The sequence below is a fragment of the Scardinius erythrophthalmus genome (genome assembly GCF_964197995.2).
Source record: "Scardinius erythrophthalmus genome assembly, chromosome: 24".
Taxonomy (NCBI): Eukaryota; Metazoa; Chordata; class Actinopteri; order Cypriniformes; family Leuciscidae; genus Scardinius; species Scardinius erythrophthalmus.
The window spans coordinates 5150161-5170329 of record NC_138244.1 but is presented as its reverse complement, the minus strand read 5'-3'; the positions used below and the strand labels follow the sequence as shown (position 1 = coordinate 5170329).

Sequence of the window (20169 nt, the reverse complement as noted above, 5' to 3'; positions counted from 1 at the left end):
GGACATCAGAGACTTATTTTACATTTTGTAAAAAGGGCATTATACCACCCCTTTAATCTTTTCTAAGGAGAAATAGGAGAGACGTAAGGAAAAGTTTCTATTTGATTTCTATTTCATCTTGTTTCCGTATGGGAGAAACATTTGAGAGATCTCACCTGTCAAGTCAAGTCACCTTCATTTATACAGCGCTATATACAACTATATAGATTGTTTCAAAGCAGCTTTACAGTGATAATAGGAAATTACAGTAACAGAGATTGTTTTGGCTTTACAGCAGCTCTAGAATAAAGTTATTGTCCAGATAAACTTAGTTTTGATTGATTTGAATAACCTGAGATTATTATTTGCTGCAGGTCCATTTTTAAGAATGGCTGAAGTATCCGAATACTTTTTGGAGCTTCCGGTCATTCGGATGGATGGATGTTTTTTGTGTGTGTGCTCCAGTCGACTTTTAAAGCAGGACACTTGGTCTCCACAGTAACCGGGCGTCCAATCACTCGTCCAGCTGCAGATTAGTTCAGCAGTGGGGGGTTTGGAGGAGGAGAAAGACTCCGATGGGAAAGAGGAGGGGTGGGAAAAGAGAATGAGAGAGGAGGAAGGCAGAAACACTGGAGAGAGATAAAGTTGGAGTTTGAGTGTATCAGAGCGACCGTGCTGTTTGCAGGAAACACGAGGACCGGCTGGGGAAGAAAGAGGATTTAATCAGCTGAACGTGTGCGTGAGGAGGAAGAGGGAGGAAGAGAAGAAGAGGAAGAAGAAGAAGAAGGGAATAACTGATCTGATCATGAGAGTGGATGCCGTCTTTCCTGGGGTCAGATTTCACAAAATGAGAGACCACTGCACTACTGCAGGACGCAAGCAACAGAGCAAGGTGTGTGTGTGTGTGTGTGTGTGTGTGTGTGTGTGTGTGTGTGTGTGTGTGAGAGAGAGAGACAGAGAATCTGTGTAAGTGTGTGTGAGAGAGAGAAAGAGAAAGAAACGTGTGTGTGTGTGTGAGAGAGATTGTGGGTGTGTGTGAGAGAGAGTGTGTGTGAGTGTCAGTGAGAATCTGTGTGTGTGTTTTTGAGAGAGTGTACGTGTGTGAGAGAGAGAGTGTGGGTGTGCGTGAGTCTGTGTGTGCGTGTGTGAGTGTTTGTTTGTTTGTGTGTGTGTGTGTGTGTGAGAGAGAGAGAGAATCTGTGTGTGTGTGTGTGTGTGTGTGTGTGTTTGAGAGTCTGTACGTGTGTGAGAGAGTGTGAGTGTGTGCGTGAGTCTGTGTGTGTGTGTGTGTGTGTGTGTGTGTGTGTGTGTGTGTGTGTGTGTGTGTGTGTGTGTGTGTGTGTGTGTGTGTGTGTGTGTGTATGTGTGTGTTTGTTTGTGTGTGTGAGTGAGTCTGTGAGTGTGTGCGTGAGTCTGAGTGTGTGTGTGTGAGTGTGTGTGTGTGAGTGTGTGTTTACTTTTGGGAACAAAATTGCCTCTGACAAAACCTCCATGATAAAAATGGTAATGGTAAAAAACAATTCTAAAAATAAAAAGATAAATAAAATAAATATATTACAAATACAAAAATAAGGAAAAATCTTATCTTTATCTAGTCTTTAGTCTTCATGATTAGTTTGAATAATGTATACAGTATATAAAAGTCTATGGTATGTCCTCATTTAAATAGCTAACTGAACCTGTGTATGTGTGTGTAATTTGCATTGTTTAAATGTATGCCGTTTAAAGTAGAACAACTAGTGTTTTTCAGAACAAACTGGTTTGTTTGTGAAGTGATTGTAGTTCGAGCTGGTTTGTAGTTCAAAGGCTGAAAGTTCAAAGTTACTAGTAGAGGGAAACTGTTAATCAGTGCATTCCTGGCTAAAGAAGAGAGAGGATAGATAGATGGATAGATGGATAGATGGATGGAGGGTGGATGGGTGGATAGTTTAGATAGATAGATAGATAGATAGATAGATAGATAGATAGATAGATAGATAGATAGATAGATAGATAGATTGATTGATTGATTGATTGATTGATTGATTGATTGATTGATTGATTGATTGATTGATTGATTGATTGATTGATTGATTGATTGATTGATTGATTGATTGATAGATAGATTGATAGATTGATAGATATCTGATGGTTGATGGTTTATTAACAGTCTGAGTGAGAGTTTGACTGAGGCATGACTTCATAATTCATAAATTATGTAAATATCAAAAGAACCGAGAGTGTTGGACCTCTGAATCAATTTTGAATCAGTTTATGTCTATTTTTGGTGTTTCTTAGCAGAGAACATATTCTGCGTGGGATATTTCTGCAGTGACTCGTCCTCGTGCTTTTATTTGCAACTGCTATTTAGGACTAAAATGTTTTTGTTTTTCGCAACGAGGGACAGGAAATTCCCAGAATCCCACAGTCTTTCCAATATGACACATCAAACTTCTGCTCCGTTTTTTTTCAGACGGCAGACGTACCGAGACAAAGTGATCAATATAGGCACGTAGCTATCAGTTCTGAGTAAGCAGTGTGTGTTTGAGTGTGTGTGTGTGTGTGTGTGTGTGTGTGTGTGTGTGTGTGTGTGTGTGTGTGTGTGTGTGTGTGTGTGTGTGTGTGTGTGAGAGAGAGAGTTAAGTTGTTTGTCTCTGGTCTGTGACTAATGGCTCACTTTAAATGACTCTAATAAAGAGTCACGAGGTCAAAGGATGAGTTGAGGAGGAAAGAACAGGATTGAGTGAGCCAACAGAGGGACATTTTTCCATCTGGTTTGTTTATTGGGAACCTTTGGAACTGAATGCAGGAACTTGATTTTTAGTAGTTCTTACCTGTAGAAGTGTTGTAGATGATTGCTTGGATGTTGCTAGATGGTCTGAATGATCGCTAGGGGTGTTGCTAGGTGGTTGCTAGGTCGTCTGAATGATTGTTGGGGTGTTGCTAGGTGGTTGCTAGGGTGTTCTGGGGGTTGCTAGCGTGTTGCTAGGTGGATGTCAGGTGATTGCTAGGATGTTGCTAGTTGGTCTGAATGATTGTTAGTGGTGTTGCTATTTGGTTGCTAGGGTGTTTTGGAGGGTTGCTAGGGTGTTACTATGTGGTTGGTACTGTGTTCTGTGTTGTATAATAGATGGTCACTGTGATCTTCTGATCTGTAGATATGGCTTGAGTCCCTCATTCAATGTAAGTATTTTTTCGGCCCCGTAAGTCTGATCACTGATTTTAGGAATAATCCATGTCTGGAGCACAAACTCTGCAAGATGAGTTAATTACTTATGTTCATATCTCTAATGATAATAAATGAGCTAGTGATGCTTGACGTAGTGTGTATATGTTGGTGAGTCTTTGTGTGTGTGATTTCCTGCGACATGTGGGAACAGACATCTGTGTCTATTGTAGGCCTACTGTGTTTGCAGAAGCGTCATACACATGTAAATGCATCCTGTGACAGACCAGATGCTTCATGTTTTTCTGTCAGCGAAACCCTTCTGGTTTACAGTGCAACCTTTGGGAATGTTTCCTTGGGACCTGTGTCCACCAAAGCGTTTTTTCACGCTCCTGGTGTATTTTTCCAATGGTTTTCAATGGGAGCACTGCGTTTTTAAAAAGTCATGAGCGTAACGAGGCGCTGAGCGTATTATTATACACGCTGAAGAGCTCGCGTTTTATACCAGTCGCCGAAAGTTGAAGAATGTTTAACTTTAGGTAAAACACAGCAGAGCTCATCACTGTCACTTTTTACCCAGCCGTCCAATCACAGTGAAGGAGGGGCGGGACAAATACCACACCGACCAACCGTCACATTCTGCTTGTACGACGTCAACAGAGGACAACAAGAAGCATAATAACGGAACAAAATAATTTCAAACAAGAGCCAGAGCAAATACTTTATAATCTATCGACATTTTTAGATAGAAACAACAAAGAAACAAACGACCTGTAAAATTAGATACTAGTTACGCTTTCGCAGAAAACCCGTATCATATGGTGCCTCCTAGTCATCTCTTAAAGATCGTGTTGAACGCACATGAACGCCACCACAAAATGTCGTAAATACGAGTGGGAAGCTCGGGATTTTCTTTAAGCCCCGATCTTTACGAGTTGGGGGGGTGTCAGTGAGAAACATTTCGGAATACCACAATACTTAAAGGTATTTAGCAGTGACATTGTCAGGCTTTTCTATTTAGAGCGAAGTAAGCTATTACCTGCACAGAATATGATGGCATTATAATATAACAATGTAATATGTAACGATAAAGTTTGCTGTGGCTTCATAAATAAAAACATAAAAAAGCAAAGCACACCTGATGCAGATTTCTTTGTTCTGCATTTTCTAAAACTAGAGTTTAAGAATCTTGCTGTATTTTTGTGTAATTAATTAAGAGAAAGTACACCGCCGTCTTACTCCGGCGAATGTGACTTCAACGTAAACACGACTTCCCACCTCGTAAGTACGCACTTCCCAGGAGGACTTGAACGCACCAATAGCAAGCAAAGCATCAAAAACAACAAAAACAAAACAAAAGCGTTGCGCTGCCAAAACGCTCTCTAGCGCCCCCACAGTAAGGCGTTTTCACCGTGCTAAAAACGCTTTGGTCAAGTCAAGTCATCTTCATTTATATAGCGCTTTTAACAATTTAGATTGTTTCAAAGCAGGTAACAGAGATTGTTTTGGCTTTATAGTGGTTCTTTAATAAAGTTATTTTCCAGCTAAAGTTAGTTTTGATTGAGTCGCTTCCGTCGCTCATTTGTTGTGTGAAATTAGGGGCCGCTAAGACGACACCATTCTCTCTACACAGACTTTAAACGCGAACCTGTGAGAAACGCTGATGGCGGTCACATGCGCATTAAGAATTGGTTCTATAGTTATGTGTGTTTGAACATATGTGCGCAGGTTTGTAATTCCCTACAAACCAAGCTTAAACAAAGTACTGGTCTTTCCTTATAAATCTTGATACTGAATTTTATTTTATTTTATCACTTCGGGGTAGGTACGCGAATTGAGTTTCCCGACAACGCTTTATCTGTAGAGTGGGAAAGGGATCCTCCATAGGGAGAGACTAGTAGGCACTTCAGCACTGCGTTGTCATCGGGTCCAAGCGAAGGTCTTCGTCAGATCTGGATACGGCTTTGGTGGACACGCGGCCTTATGTTGTTGTCCTCTGTTGACGTTGTACAAGCAGAATGTGACGGTTAGTCGGAGTGGTATTTGTCCCGCCCCTCCTCCACTGGGTAAAAAGTGACAGTGATGAGCGTTGCGTTTTACCCAAAGTTGAACATTCTTCAACTCTCGGTGACTGGTAAAAAACACAGAGCACTTCAGCGTGAAAAAGACGCTCAGCACCTCATTACGCTCATGGTTTTTTAAAAACGTGGCGCTCCCATTGAAAACAATTGGAAAAATACGCCAGGAGCGTGAAAAAAATGCTTTGGTGGACACAGGGCCGTACTGCCGTTCTGAGCTCTGGTTGTCTCCACGGCAACAGCTGTAGAATTTGCCCTGCAGTGCGTGTGAGGGAATTCTGGCTGCTCAGGAATCCGTGAGCTCCGGGGCTTTGTGTTGTAGTGGAAGGGAACGGACCGCAGATGCTGTGATTACTGACCTCCACCCCTTCTTCTCCTTCCCGTCTTTCTCCTCTGTAACCCTCCTTCTTTTATAACTCTTTGAGTTTCCAGCCCCCACTCCTTAAGGAGCCGTGCCTGCAAGCTGTCGCTCTGATGCCGTCTCAGTCAAGGTTCAGTGGTTTTTGTAGGACTCAAGAATAGAGATAGAAAGGGACAGAGCAAACATCAAGGTTTAATTGTGTCGTAGTTTACTCATCCTCATGTCATTCCAAGTTTTAAAGAATATTACAGTGACCTCAGCTCCTAAAACGACAAAAGTTGTCCACAGGGCTTGACATCAACACCCGCCGACCTGCCAAATGTGTGTGTATTTCAGCAGTGGTGTTTAATGCAGTCACTCCTACTAGCCACTTTGGCTGGTTGAATTTTATATAATATACATTTTTCAAATGTAATCTTTTAAAAAGCCATCTGAAATAATAAATTAAGTGCATTCCAGTGTTGCAAAAATATAGATTTTTCGATACATATCGATACTGAAATATCTGAAACTCTTCCGCAGGAGACACGATACCAGCTGCGCGTTCTCGCTCTCTAATCTCTCCGACAGCGAGTTACACACAAACCCGCCTCTCCTCACTCACTCGCTTCATTTGCTCCGGATGAATATTGTTGGTGTTATAGGGCTTTAATTTCGGCGTGGGATTGCGCGTTTTGAGCATAATTTTACTCATTCCCGCAGATTTTGTGCTCACACCCAAAGTGCACACATAAAGTAAAGTATATTGGCTATATAAAAAAGTATAATGGATCAGTATGTCAGGTCTTAAAGTGACAGCAGCCTAATATAACGGCTGCCAAATTATGAGATGATATTAAACATATCTATATGGCAGTTTTTCCCCATGGTATCGATGTCAGAATTGTGGCCAGTGAAAATTCTGAGTGGCTTGTAACTTTGGAGAACCACGAGCCACAGTGACTGGTGAACAAAAAAGTTAATGTCAAGCCCTGGACTCGCATAAGTCTTCTGAAATCATACGCTAACTTTGTGTGTGTAACAGACCAAAATTTAAGTCTTTATCCATCAGAGCTCCCATGCTTCCGTTTTTTAAGCTTACCTTATCGTAACGTCACACGCATCACCCAATGCCTTTGGGCATCGTTGACATCAAACCAGGTGCGACGCGTCATGCAACACATTTAAATCAAAGTTAGATACGCAAACTTTAGTCTGTTCCCCAATGAAAGTTAGGATATAACTTCAGAAGACTTGGAAAATAGTGCTGTCATGACAACTCTCATCATGTTTGGCTTGGTAATGGATATGACACTGTTGATATGTGTTTTCTTCTTGGTGGAATAGATCGCTGTCGTTACACTATATCCTTATGCATCGCTTTCTGCCAGGACTTTTACGTGCTTTTCCCAAATCACGTCGACGTCTGGGTTAGCAGTAGCATTAGCCATCAGGCAAGTGTTATTTAAATAAACTCCTGATGTACTTACAAACTTTACAATGCCTCGTTTTATGAGTACAGAACCTATTTGTACTACTATAGAAGTTTGGTACCATTCTGGGCATTATCAGTGGGGTAATTTACCAGATACATCGTAGGATCCATTAGCGCCTGCACTAAGCCATTCGGCTGATATCTCTAAATAAGCTCTAACTTTAATAATGTTCAACCAAGGGAAAAAGGCTTCTGGGGGGGTGTTTGGCTCGAGGTCATGGTGCAAAGGACCCTAGGTTGAAATTACTCCGAACCATCCCTTTAAGGACCAATCGGTCTGTGCCATCTTGAGTTTCGTGACAGAACTTTGTATTGCACGAGTTGACTACTTTTATTGTGCTTTTGGAGCTTAATAGGTCATGGTCATGGTACGTTTTTAACAACATCCTTGTAAACATTCTGTTTAATATCTCCTTTTGTGTTTTACAGAAGAAAGAAATGGGTTTGCAATGACATGAGGGTGAGTAAATAGTGACAGTTTAAATTTTGGGGTGAACTAAACCTTTAACATTGTTCAAAGGACAGTCATAACCCTGTATATCTGCATTATGTGGGTGGTAAAAAGAGGAAACTGACTATATTTCATCAATCAATCATTAGAAAGATCAATTGTCAGTCCTCAAAGTACTTTCAGAGAATAGGATGAACTGCAATGCTCATCATCAAGGCCAGATTAGGACATGTGATTTGTGCAAAGACAAGAGATGTGACGTGGAAGTGTCATGGAGAGTCAAGACGACAGGAAGGAAGGAACAAGAAGAAAATAAAAAGGAGAATGTGGGTGAGGCGGAGTAAAACAATCCATTCTTCCCCATCTGGAACGTGGGATGTTTCTTCTTCCTCTCCTAGCGTGGGTTGTTTGAAATACCTCTTTACCTTCTAAAGCACTTTAATACTGCCTTCTTTTCTTCTCTCGCTCTTTCTCTGCCTGCAAATTTCCAATCTGCAACCAATTACAGCTTTTTGGAAACAGCAAACCATCTAAGAAGTGCAGCCTAAAGGCCCTTTCACATGACTCGTGTCAACATTCTCCAATTCATTGAACTCTCGGAGTGAAGAGTCAAGTTTTTTCTTGTCTTCTGCATTTCTCACTGGTCAAGCACTGTCATGCAACACTCAAGACTTTCAACTTTTCACCCTGTTTGCTTATTACATTTTTAAAGGAAGGAGAAAGCTCTTTCATATCTGCAGTTGTTGACGAATAAAAGCCAGTGTGTCCAATCAGACTCTACAGTAGCTTGGTGCTAATTTGTTAATCATTTGGTAGAATCTAGTTGAATTAGACAGATGCCAACATGGACAGGTTGAGTAACAAGCCTTCATTCAAGAAAACCGTGAACAAAGTACAATAAAATATGATAAAAATGTGGTTTACGGATCAGGAATTGTATTGGATGGCGTTGTAAAATGCGAGTCCTAAAGGAAAACCAGGTGAGATATGCTTTTGTTGAGGGACAAATAATGAAACTAATGACTTGTAATTACTTGTAAGACCTCAATCCAATTTATTTGGTAAACCAAACCTGCAATGTTCACTTTTTTATATTGGAAGGGTATTATTAAGTCATTAGTTTTATATTCAGCACGACTGATAAGTTCATGTTGTTCTTTCATCAAAGCTCTGTTTCCCTGTCAGAGGTGTTTCAGGTAATGTGAGTTACACAGTTTGTCCTCCTGTGCAAGTGGAGACGCACCTGGCCGAGATTTCACACAATGCTTTAGTTGTTACAGTCGCGCTCAAACACACAGCCTGGTATGTACATGTGCAACCTTGTTAACTAATCCTGTATCACGTATCATAAGAATACCCTGCTTTTTTGAGGGGAAAACATCTTGTTTGAGTCAGGGTCATGTTGAGATGCTAGCTTAGTTGTGCAAATTCCTATACTGTTTTTATTTGGTGTCATGCAGTAATCCTAACCCTTATAGCCATAAACATTGTAGCAGCAAATGTGAATCTCAGTGAGGTTTACCTTCTAGGCACGGACCTTGAAGAGGATAAGATGTTTGTGTTGGGAAGGCTGCAGGGGAACATTAGCAAATTGTAACTGGAGGCAAAGTTGCGGGATAAAATTGGCAGAAGTGGTTTGGATAACTGATCAAAAACTAACCAAATTGGCTCTCAAAGAGCATTCTATAAAATGTGCACAAGCCCTTTTTTAATATATAAACGCCTGTTTTCCATGCTAGGTCACAATCCTGCCCTGAAAATCATGGAAATATCTGTGCTCTAACACCCGGTGATGCATTAAAGCTGGTAATGTTTGCAGAGGAACATGCAGTTTCCAAGTTTATGGATCTTCTGGAGTTCTTGTATTACAAGGGAAAACCATTTCCAAAGACTATTCCTTTCCGGGAGTCATGTGGCTGAGCTTCGGTTTTTGTCCCTGTTTGTATCCTTAAACCTGGACATTTACAAGGGAAGGATGGGGGTGATGAGAGGTCATCTTGAGTACACATGTTTGGTCCGATCAGGATAAAACAAAGCATTTTTAATCCAATGCCTTTCTCTCCCAGAGTCGTGAAGCATCCTGAGGATGCAGAATGAAGAAAAAGATCATTTTTGGTGGCCGTGGTTTTTGGGGGATTAGAATTTTTACCCAGAATCCACTTGAAATGGATATCCATGGCAGTAAAATCTGTCTCTTTCTGTCTGATCTGAGTGGCGTTGTCTCGATCTCATGTAGGAACTACAATGCTAATCTTAGATATAGGTGGTGGTCCTCGATCAGCGCAACTCACGGTGGCCCCTATACTCGCATACCGCAACTTTTTCTCCGCTCTTGGCTTGACTCGAAGCCAGATCTCCAGTTACACTTCCTGTTTTCCCTCACGCTTCTGTGGTTCCGCCTGGCCATTCCCACCGGCCCTATGCGCCTCAGCGCAGACAGATTCCTACAATTCCCTTCGCTATTCCCATCGGAGCCCTGCGTGGCGAGAGCTTGGGAAAGTCCTCTTCCGGAGTCAACGATCCACCAAGCAACTGAACCTCTTGTTTCTCTCTCCTCCTCTCCTCTCTTTTTTTTTGCCCTCAGCTCACTCTCAAAATCAACATTTCCAGAGTGAATGTAAACCAAACCGCCAGAGTGAAGGTCTGAAAGTTTTCACGACCTTCAGTTACATTTGGAATCCAAGGAAAAGCGTACATTGGTTTTCCTCTTCAGATCAAAATCAGATGGTCTCCATGATTTGTGACTTTAGTTATTGACCTTTAATCTATTTTTTGGAGAACCAATGATTTTTGTCTGATTTTTGCCTTTACTGGTTTTTAGAGTCTCGGATTTGCCAAGATACCTAAAATCTATAACGTTTACACAATGAAACATAGTATAACTCAAACCTTTTGGTCTTGAGAGAGTTTAAGAAATGTGCGTGTTCATACTGAGATCTCTGGCATTTGATTGCAGACTTCTTGGAAAACCTAACTATCGTTTGAGATGTTGAGATCTCTCTTGAATCTCTAGAGGAGACATGTTTTTTTCTCATTAGAAACAGAAAGTCTTCAATTTTGCTGTCAAGGAGAAACAACTGAGACATTAAAGAGACGCTTTCTTTCCTAGGGGAATATGATCAAACCGACTCTCCTAAATTAGATTAACATTTGATTGCAGATAATAATATCTTGGCAAATCTGAGCACATTGTGAAACATTGTTGAGATCTCTTTTAAACCCCCAGAGGAGACACATGAGAGATTACTGGGGTCTTGTAATTCCACATCCTGTTATCTCTCTTCCTGTGTGACTAACTATCCGTGATGTCGCCCCTAGCTAACGCTTGCGTAAACAAGAAAACAAGAGTTTGTCATGCCGTTTTCTCCCCTGAGGCCTAAAGTGTCGCGCGGTTGGTCATGTGGTTCTGTCTTAAAACCATAATTACAACTTCTACGGTTTCACTGTGCTCGTTTGACCCGAAGCAAATGTAAACAGCCATCATCCTCCTCCATGTCCCGGAAGAGTATCATTAACAATAAGTTATTGGAACGTTATTGTAATGTTTTACAATCCAGACACCGCAACTACAGGGAACATAGCTGCGATTCAAATGCACAACAATTCACAGTGGTGAGATGAATTGTTTGCCGTATCCTCTCCACTTCCTGTCTCATTCTGTGGCCGACCTAGAAGTGTTCCTGTCTAAAGCTTGTCCTCTCCAGTAGAGGATAACAATGGCAGAGCAGTAAATGTAGCATGGATGGATGTGTGTGTATGTGTGTTTGTGTTTGAATGTGTGTGTGTGTGTGTGTGTGTGTGTGTGAGTGTGAGTGTGAGTGTGAGTGTGAGTGTGAGTGTGAGTGTGAGTGTGAGTGTGAGTGTGAGTGTGTGTGTGTGTGTGTGTGTGTGTGTGTGTGTGTGTGTGTGTGTGTGTGTGCGTGTGAATGTGTGTGTGTGTGAGAGTGTGTGTGTATTCCGCAGAATTGAAACGTTCCATATACTGTATCTCAGGTTTGTAAATATTTTGGTTAATTTGCTGATGTTTTTATCTCTCTTTAAGAGTTTACTACTCTCAGCTTTAACACATTTCACCGAACTTAAAGACAAATGGCTTGACAAGCGCAGTCTGTGTTGATGCATTTCCTTTTGAAACAGAAAGTTTAAGTGGAACTTTTTCTTTCAAAGCCACAAAACTTTTTAAATTCATTCTGCGTAATTCTGCATGTTCCGCCACCCCCGAAACCAATGCAGAAAATGTGGGAAAAGTTGGCAGATTCCACTTGGGTCTAATGGGAATAGTTCCTAAATGTATTTTTCTTGCATCCTCAGTTAGCAAGTATCTGAGTTATTTGGCAGATTTACTGAGTGCGTTCCTGTTCGTGTCAGCAGAATGTAAACCCGCGAACAGGAAAGACAGAGAACGAAGAGTAAATGTGATTGCGATTTGGCTCACGATATCAGTGACGGCCAAGCTGTCCTCTCTCTGTGGAAATCACACATCTATCTCTCTGTTTTGGAGAAGTGCAGAGAGCATGATGTCATCGGTTCGAGGGCCCTCAGGGCCACAGCCAAGTGAAGGCTTTATGAGAACCAGCTGTGAGGAGGAGGAGAAACAGAGCTAAAGCTGGCTCTCCTCGACATCTCGGTCACTTGTTCAGCACGGATACGTGACACATCTCGAACTGAGAAAACATTCCTTCAGGAGAGATTTCATCACTGCGCTACATTCAAAACATAAAGCGATTAAACTCTCTCATCATGTATTCACGCTTAAGTCCTTCCAAATTACAAAAGCATGCATTTTAATAATGCACTGGCCACTCTTTCGCATGCAATTACAAGGTGGACTGAAGTCAAACGCAATACATTTATTAGTCTTTTTCTAGCTTTATAAATCACCATGCGCTCTTGAACATTCAGCTTAACAGCATCTTTAGTGTTCTCATGAAGGAAGCAAGGAAAAAAACATGAGAATGAGTAAATTATGCTATTTTTGAGTGCACTCTCTGTATTTCAGCACTAAAACCTGCGTTTGTAAGTTGCAGTCAGGGTTCATACAAGGTGCGTAAAGTACTTTGAAATGTAAGCCCTGGGGCCGGTTTCACAAAGCTATTTTAGACCGGTCTATAGTGTTAGATGAGTCTAAAATTTGCTCATAGACTAGTCTAATGCAAGTTAGACTGTTTCACAAAAAATAAAGACTGACTTAATTTAGACCAAAAGAATTAGACACCTTACCGCCAGGCTAACTTATGTCTAAGACTCTGTTACCTTGGCAACCAGCAGTAACAATCAGTTACATTACAAACAGCCAAAAGAAAAGGGGAAATGGCTCATGTCCTTGTAAGTGTTATACTCCTCCAACAAACACATATTTTCCGCTGGGGTAAACTGCACTGAGCGGTTGAATGCGCTTACTCGATCCGCCATGTTTTTTGTTTTGAAAAGTGTCTTATTTTACCCAGAATGCATTGCAGTGTAGTCCTACTTAAGATAGTCAGAGTCTTAAGTGCTTTGTGCAACGGTCTGATTTAGATGTCTATCTGAAGTCTGACTATCTACTATATCTAAGCCATAGTCAAAGTCTATCTTTGTTAAACCGGCCCCTGGAAAACCCTTGAAAACAGCCATAATTATGAAGAGGTACTTGACTTATTTAAATACAGTATACAAAAGCACACATTTGAAGTGGATCAAAAAAGTGAGTCAAAGTTGTCCTAAGATGAGAACAGGTGTTCAAACTTCATGTATAACTTTGATGAAAGGTTTTGATCCACTTCAAATGTTGACTACTGTATATGAAATAAAAAAAATTCCGAAAAAAAAACACACAAATACAATCTTTTCACGCAAAATTAACACTTCATCCCGTCTGCTAAACCCTCATCAAAACTTTTTCTCGATACAAAGTACGCCAACATTATAATATAATTTATTGAACAATAGCCATTATATACTTTGTATTTAATATATATGATTAAATTTGTTGTAAGTTGTATTTTGTATACTGTAAATCTGTAATTTGAGTTTTAAAAATCTTTAAAAAAATCCTAACGATATTGTTTGATAAGTGCGATCTCTGATTGCAGTCCTTGAAAACCAGAAAAGTCCTGGAATTTCTTTTTACAGTATCAGTGAATGAACATATGGTCCGTAATGCCGGATTCTGGAACGTTCCCGCTGATGTCATGCGGATTTGACCTGGCTTTTGTGAATCTGACCCTTTGTTTGCATGTGTGTGTTCATGAATGTCCCTTATGAAACCCTCCTACAATCCAGCTCTGCAAGAAGGGTTTGGCTAGCTAGTCTTGATCCGAGTGAGAGAGAATGACGGAGAAAAAATGAAAAGATTTATAGCTAAACGCAGATGGTCTTCCATTTCCATTAGGTCTCCTCCTCACATCGCCTGACACACTCACATTTTTACACATCGTTCCACTCATATAATGCTGTTATGTACACTAAATGTGACGAATCTACATTCTTTTGCTGAATCCAAGGAAATTTGCCAAGTTAAATAACTTCTTCAACACACAGAACTTGTACACTTATACTTGTGTTGACCTCCAGCTTCTGTTTGTTAAAAAAAACATGCATTTCTTTTTGCAATTAACAAACATTAGCATCATCATTTTGACTCTATGCTGACACATTTTGGAATAATAATGCACCAAAAGAATATGCGTATCTAGAAGCGTTTTTGTGCTACAAATCTGAAAAAACACGTCAGACACATTTAGGCATTTTGAGATTTCAATCAGGACATTATTTATGTATTTATAAAGGTCTTAGTTGGCTTAAAAGTTCATAAGTATAACAAAACAAGCACACAAACCATCTGTAACTGACATGTTTACTCTGCAGCCGTTATCGCACACATTAAAAGCTTTTCTTGTCTGCCGGGAAAAAAACGTTTTCTGCGCTCTAACTGAATAAGCATGTCATCTCTTCCCTCTGTATCTGCTCTGTGTGTCTCAGGAATGATAAAGATCTGCTGTTAGTCGCTTGCATAACATTACTGAGGGCTCCTGATGACCCTTCACTCATGTGATCATGTGATTTGTACACTTATCTAATGAATATTAAGTATCTGACAGAACTGCAATGCCCTCAAAAGTCAAAAGTGGCCTTTTTGATGTCTCAAATGTTTCTCCAGTGATAAAGAGTAATCTCACATGTGTCTTTCAAAAGAGATCTCAGTGATGCTCAAACAATATGAACAAATTCTCATTGCTATCCACATTCATTTTATAGCAAAGTCACATTTAGTGCTTTTCGCAGTACACATCAAAGCAGCTTTACATTTATGTTTATAATATCTTAACATCTTCATGCCTTAAGTCCGAAATTATTTCATATTCGTCATTCGGTGGCTCTGAATTGTCAAAACACCTCTCAAAATGTTTGCTACAGTTGCGAACGTGTGTTCGGTAAACGTGATTGACACGACATGAGGTCGTATTTATTTTTTAACGTGCAAAAATGTCGGACGAGAATTTCCGACTCCTTTACAGTTACAGTTTGCAGATTACAGCTGTGCGATTAATATTTACGTTTTGTGACGATGCAAGGAAAGCAATCAAGCAGTTGAGATTTGCTATAGGGTCATACCGTGTCAAGTCAACCAAATTTTGGAAATATTTTATTCTGAAGAGAGACAAACATAATAAATAGTGATGAAAGCCAAAATATTACATGTAATGAATGTATATTGACTGAATAATCCACTATTTGTCGAGGGGGTCAAAATGACAGTTTTAGTAAGAGATTTGGAGCCAAATTACAGGCGGGTAAAAATGACTTTAGAAAGATGGCAGCATCATGATTTCATTTCCACTCAGAGATTGGTAGATCTATTAGTTTAAACTGTTGACTTTAGCAATCTTTGTTGCATTATATGCCAACGGTGACAGTTAAAAAATGGGAAAAAGCACTTCTTGTCCCAAGTTTGCATGCCTGCAACTCAAGAAGTATTAAAAATATCTTAATATCCTTTTAGATTCTGGTTCTTAACAAACATTTCTTTTGGTATCTTCATTTTAAAGGCCTTCAATGGTTCAGTCCCAGAGATATGGAGATCTTAATACCGCTTCATGAGTAAATTGGTCAATTGTACACATTTTCAGTGGTCAAAAACCAAATATGGGTCACTTTGCATACAGCTGATCTTTTTTTTTTCTTTTAAAGAGGAATATCTGATGAACAAATAATGTTGAAACTAGAAATGCATCCCGTTTTTTTCCATCAACACAATTGAATACAACATTTCTTTCTGAGTGCCATAAAAATTCCTTTTCCAAGTTTTGCACGCCTGTAACTCTAAAAAATTATCTTAATATCCTTCTAGATTATATTTCTTAATAAACTTTTCTTTTGGAATCTTCATTTTAAGGTCCTATTGGTTCAATCCCATAGATGTGGGGATCCCTATGCGACTCCATGTCCAAATTGTTGAATATTTCCCCTTTTCAGTGGTCAAAAACCAAATATAGGTACGTTTTTAAACTGCTGATATTTATTGTGTTTAAAGATTAATGTCTGAAGAACAAATAATACTGAAACTAGAAATATATATTATTTCCCTCTATCAAAATATTTGCATACAACATCCCTCTGGTTGAGTTGACACGGAATTACCCTATGCAAGTATACTTTAAGTATGCGATTAAAGTTGCGTTAAACGCATTTATTTGCAAATATTTGTATGAAATAGAGAAGAAACTTCTGAGACAAAGCTGATAATTCAGAGAAACATTACGGGAAGCTCCATTAAATCCCCTGAACTATGAAAGAGCAGTAAAACTGAGCATTACTGAGCTGCATTTCTCCAATCCAATCCTGTCTCTGTTCAGAACAATGATCGTCCTGTCATCCAATCAGCTGACGGGCATCGGGTCAGGGGGCGGGACCAGTAAAGGTCCCTCAGGTCATATAGAGGTTTTTATTGGCTGGAACAGATGGCTCACTTTCTCCTCATCTTTGTGGAAGTCGCCTTATCTCGCAGGGGTCACATTTAACAATAGTGAAGAGAACAAAGACCTTAAAATTAAGGTTGTAAATACAGATTTACTGTTTGTGGCTATCAGGATGAGGTGATTTTAAGTGGTGTTACTAGTTTCTATTGCTCATTTGAACAAACTTGAACACTCAGGTAACAAACGTATTGATCTTTGGTACATAACTTGTCCAGGTTGTGTTACAGACATTCATATCATATAGCTTGTTTTCTAAGCATGCATGCAGATGTTAAACGACTTATAAGTTATTATACAAATTTACAGATGATATATTCCACCTATACTTGAACGAATAGATTGTTACATTGCAGCTCAGCTATACATGGCATGCTCAAACTTTGGCTCTTCACTTTTTCATTTCTCTCTCTCTCTCTTCTTTGCATTTTCACAAGAAGAAGGGGGGGGGGCGCTAATGTTGCTCTGCAAACATGTGACACACACACACACACACACACACACACACACACACACACACACAGCTGAAAATCATTTAGGGCTGTAGGTCGCCCGAGAGAAAGAGAGAAGATAGAAAGAAGAAGAAAAAGACCGCAAACTAAAGAAAGATTGACAATTTATATTTAATGATAATAATTTAAAATAATTCATGAATCATTTTTTTTCTTCTTTCAGTAATTTTTTTGGGTTTTGTATCTTATTTGAATTATTAATTGTAATTTACAATTTAATTAAATTATATCCTCTGTGGGAAATGTTGACGTACAATGGCAATACTTTGTTTTACAGTTAGAAGTCACTAAGATAGACTAATAGATTAATTAATTTTAAATATATTAAATAATGTATTAATATTAAATATAATTTAAATAATTTTGCATGATTATATAATGTTTTTTTTTTTTTTAAGAATTATCAATTTTCTAATAATTTTTAATAATTATCAATCACATCTTATTTTTTAATTTTTTATTGTTTTATTGTCAAATTTTATTTATTTTATTTTATTATTTTATTGAAAAAATACTATTTATTTATTTATTTATTTATTTATTTATTTATTTATTTTATTTTATTTTATTTTATTTTATTTTCAGTTCTTCTGCCGTTTAGTACCAGAAGTTTTGGAAGGTTTACATTAATTGCTCATCAAAATAAGAGGGCTCTCCACACCAAAGTGTGAAACTCCACAGCACAACAATATCTCATTATTGCTCTTGGCCGACGCTCAGAAAGACAGCCAATGATGCCAATGAATACTCGCCCACAGATAGATCAACACACTGAGTACCACTGAAGCCCAGCGACACACCAGAGGCCTAATCACCGACTCAAGGCACCGTGGTAGACTCGAAATAGCACAGTTTGGTAACCTTTACGTCATCTGAGCCGGAGAGGAGGGTTTTTACGGCCGGCTCCAGTGGTGGCAGAATGCTGGGAATGTGGGTTAATCGTTGAGCTCTTGCACATGTGGAATGGCGCTCGCCGGCCGTGGAAACAGATGGGGTTCGTTTATATTGCACCCCCGCTTGTGTCCCATGGACATTGTCATACTTCCGTTTGGCAGAACAAAAAGAACAGACGCACACGTACACACTCGACAATCCTCTCCAAATGTGTTGGTTAAGTGGTAACACCTGTGTGGCGAGGGTCCGAACCGCTCGAAAACATCCCCGGCTGCTTAGCACGGTTTTCTTTATTGGCTGGTTGATAATTACTGGCTCCTTTAAAACACAGAGCAGAGAGAAATAAGAGGTTGTAGGTCACGTTGAGTTTTTTCCCTTTTTTTTTTTTTCTTCTGTTTGGTCTCTTTTTTTTTACCTCGATATTTTGAACTTTTTGAATATTTTGTGGGTGACATTTCTCTGACGTTAGACATTTGTTCAGATCACTAACCCTCACTATGAGAGTAAGAGTGATGATTTCCCAAATGAAGCAAAACTGGGATGTTTGTAACTGTAGAAACCAGTCTGTTGTAAACTCTCTGACTATAGTCTTTTGTGTTTGAGTTATGACTCATCCGGCCTCCAGGACTGAGTCCACTCCTGTGTCATGAGGATTCTGCTCTTTGATAAATGGATGACTGTTGTAAATGTCCAATATTTCTTAACCTAAAGTACTGTGTCTTTACCATGGTCCTTAGGGAACCCCCAAATCCCTGTTTCCTCTAACTCGTGCATACAGTGATGGTTTCAGATTGTGATACCATGCTATTTTGATATGTAGTGAATGCCATATTCATATAGAATGGTATATGCATGGTATTTCAATCTATTTCAATGAATACAATCAAGTGTAGCATTAGCTCTGGCAGGTCACATTAGTTACTAGTTAGTGACTCTCAGCTGATAAACGTCTACCTATAAGATTGCGACGTCTATCACTGTATTCATATATAAGCTCCTTCAGTATTATCAACAGCTATCACGTTTCTCAGGAGCTAATTACCCTCCTCCCTCCCCAGCTCCACCTGTCTTCAGTCAGGATTTGGCATTCTGATTCCCATTTGAATCAGACTAAATTCTCAAATTACGTTGTACATTAAAATATTGACATTATTGATATCTGCAATACATTCTCATGATTCTGTTCTGTTAACCGTAAGGAGGGTTATTGGATGGCTGCATGGATGTGCAGGGTGTTATTGACGATAATGGTCCTGACAGAAATGGTGCTATCCTTGAATATGTCCCTGAAACTATGATATTTCCATGTTTATTGTCTAAAAATACTTATTTCTGTCTGTTTGTGTGTGTGTAGGATGCCATCTGCTAGCACCATGACTGGCGGGAGAGCACTGCTGCTCTGTACAAACACGGAGGACTGCATCTACCAATCAGCAAACGGGTATGTTCAACTAAGTCCTTTCATTTCCTGCTAATTTGTTGCGGTTGTTGTTAAAGCTGCAGCTTTCCTGCCTTCCATATGTCAATTGAATTGAGTGTGAATTTGACTATTTAACTATTTGTTTAATCAAACAAAGGAAGGATTGTTAAATATTATTAATTATTTTTGTTGTTCTGTTTGGTGCCACTGGTCACTTAAAATGATGCACATGATAAATGCACTTAATAAATTATTTATACTTAACTCTCTGGTGCTGTTCGATCATTTTTGACTGAAAATTTATAATTGTTTTTTTTAAAGAATTTTTTACTTTATCGGAATGGTACGAAACTTGGTAAAGTTTTTGGCACTTGCTGTGTGAACACACACACACACACACACAAAAATTTCATTAAGGTTAAACGGTCCTAGTCACACTTGTATTGTTCGCAATCAAAAATGCAATGGAAATGCACGCAAACAAAATCTGACTGAAAGCTCATTTATTGAGATATCAACCTCAAATTTAGTCTACAGCTTGTTTAGAGTTATAGCTTTGATTTTCTCATGGTTTTAGAGTAAAACGTGTTTTGAATGTATATTTCATATAAAAAATTCATTTTTCATAACAATAAATGTACAATTTTATAACTTTTTTTCAAGTTCACTTTTTAATTTTTACTTTAGCAATACTCTGCCATGTGTCGTCTTTAAAAAGAGATCAAACTTAAGTCTGTGCTCCAAAGCATTCCAGATTTATGACAGTTTAAGTTGGAAATGTTATTTTCAAGTCCATGTTTAAAAAGTGAATAAATGGATTATAACTATAAACTATTGCATAAATATAATCTTGTACCATAAAATCCCCTAAAAATGCAAAATATTAAATACAAAACATTAT

At 39.1% G+C, this 20169-nt stretch overlaps 1 protein-coding gene across 3 annotated transcripts in view; it reads left to right on the top strand.

The window, feature by feature from the left end:
* The first annotated feature begins 585 nt into the window (after positions 1-585).
* The window catches only part of LOC308684452 (DENN domain-containing protein 2A), a 41797-nt gene continuing 22213 nt past the window's right edge, over positions 586-20169 (top strand). Inside the window, exons 1-2 of one of the 3 annotated variants that reach the window (XM_081355677.1) lie at positions 586-871; positions 19203-19289. In XM_081355677.1, the coding sequence (XP_081211803.1) occupies positions 19204-19289 (86 nt within the window). In that variant the 5' untranslated portion in view covers positions 586-871; position 19203. Of the gene's footprint in view, positions 872-7464; positions 7498-11426; positions 11482-19202; positions 19290-20169 lie in introns of those variants that run through there. The other 2 variants (XM_081355678.1, XM_081355679.1) reach the window with 2 other exon arrangements.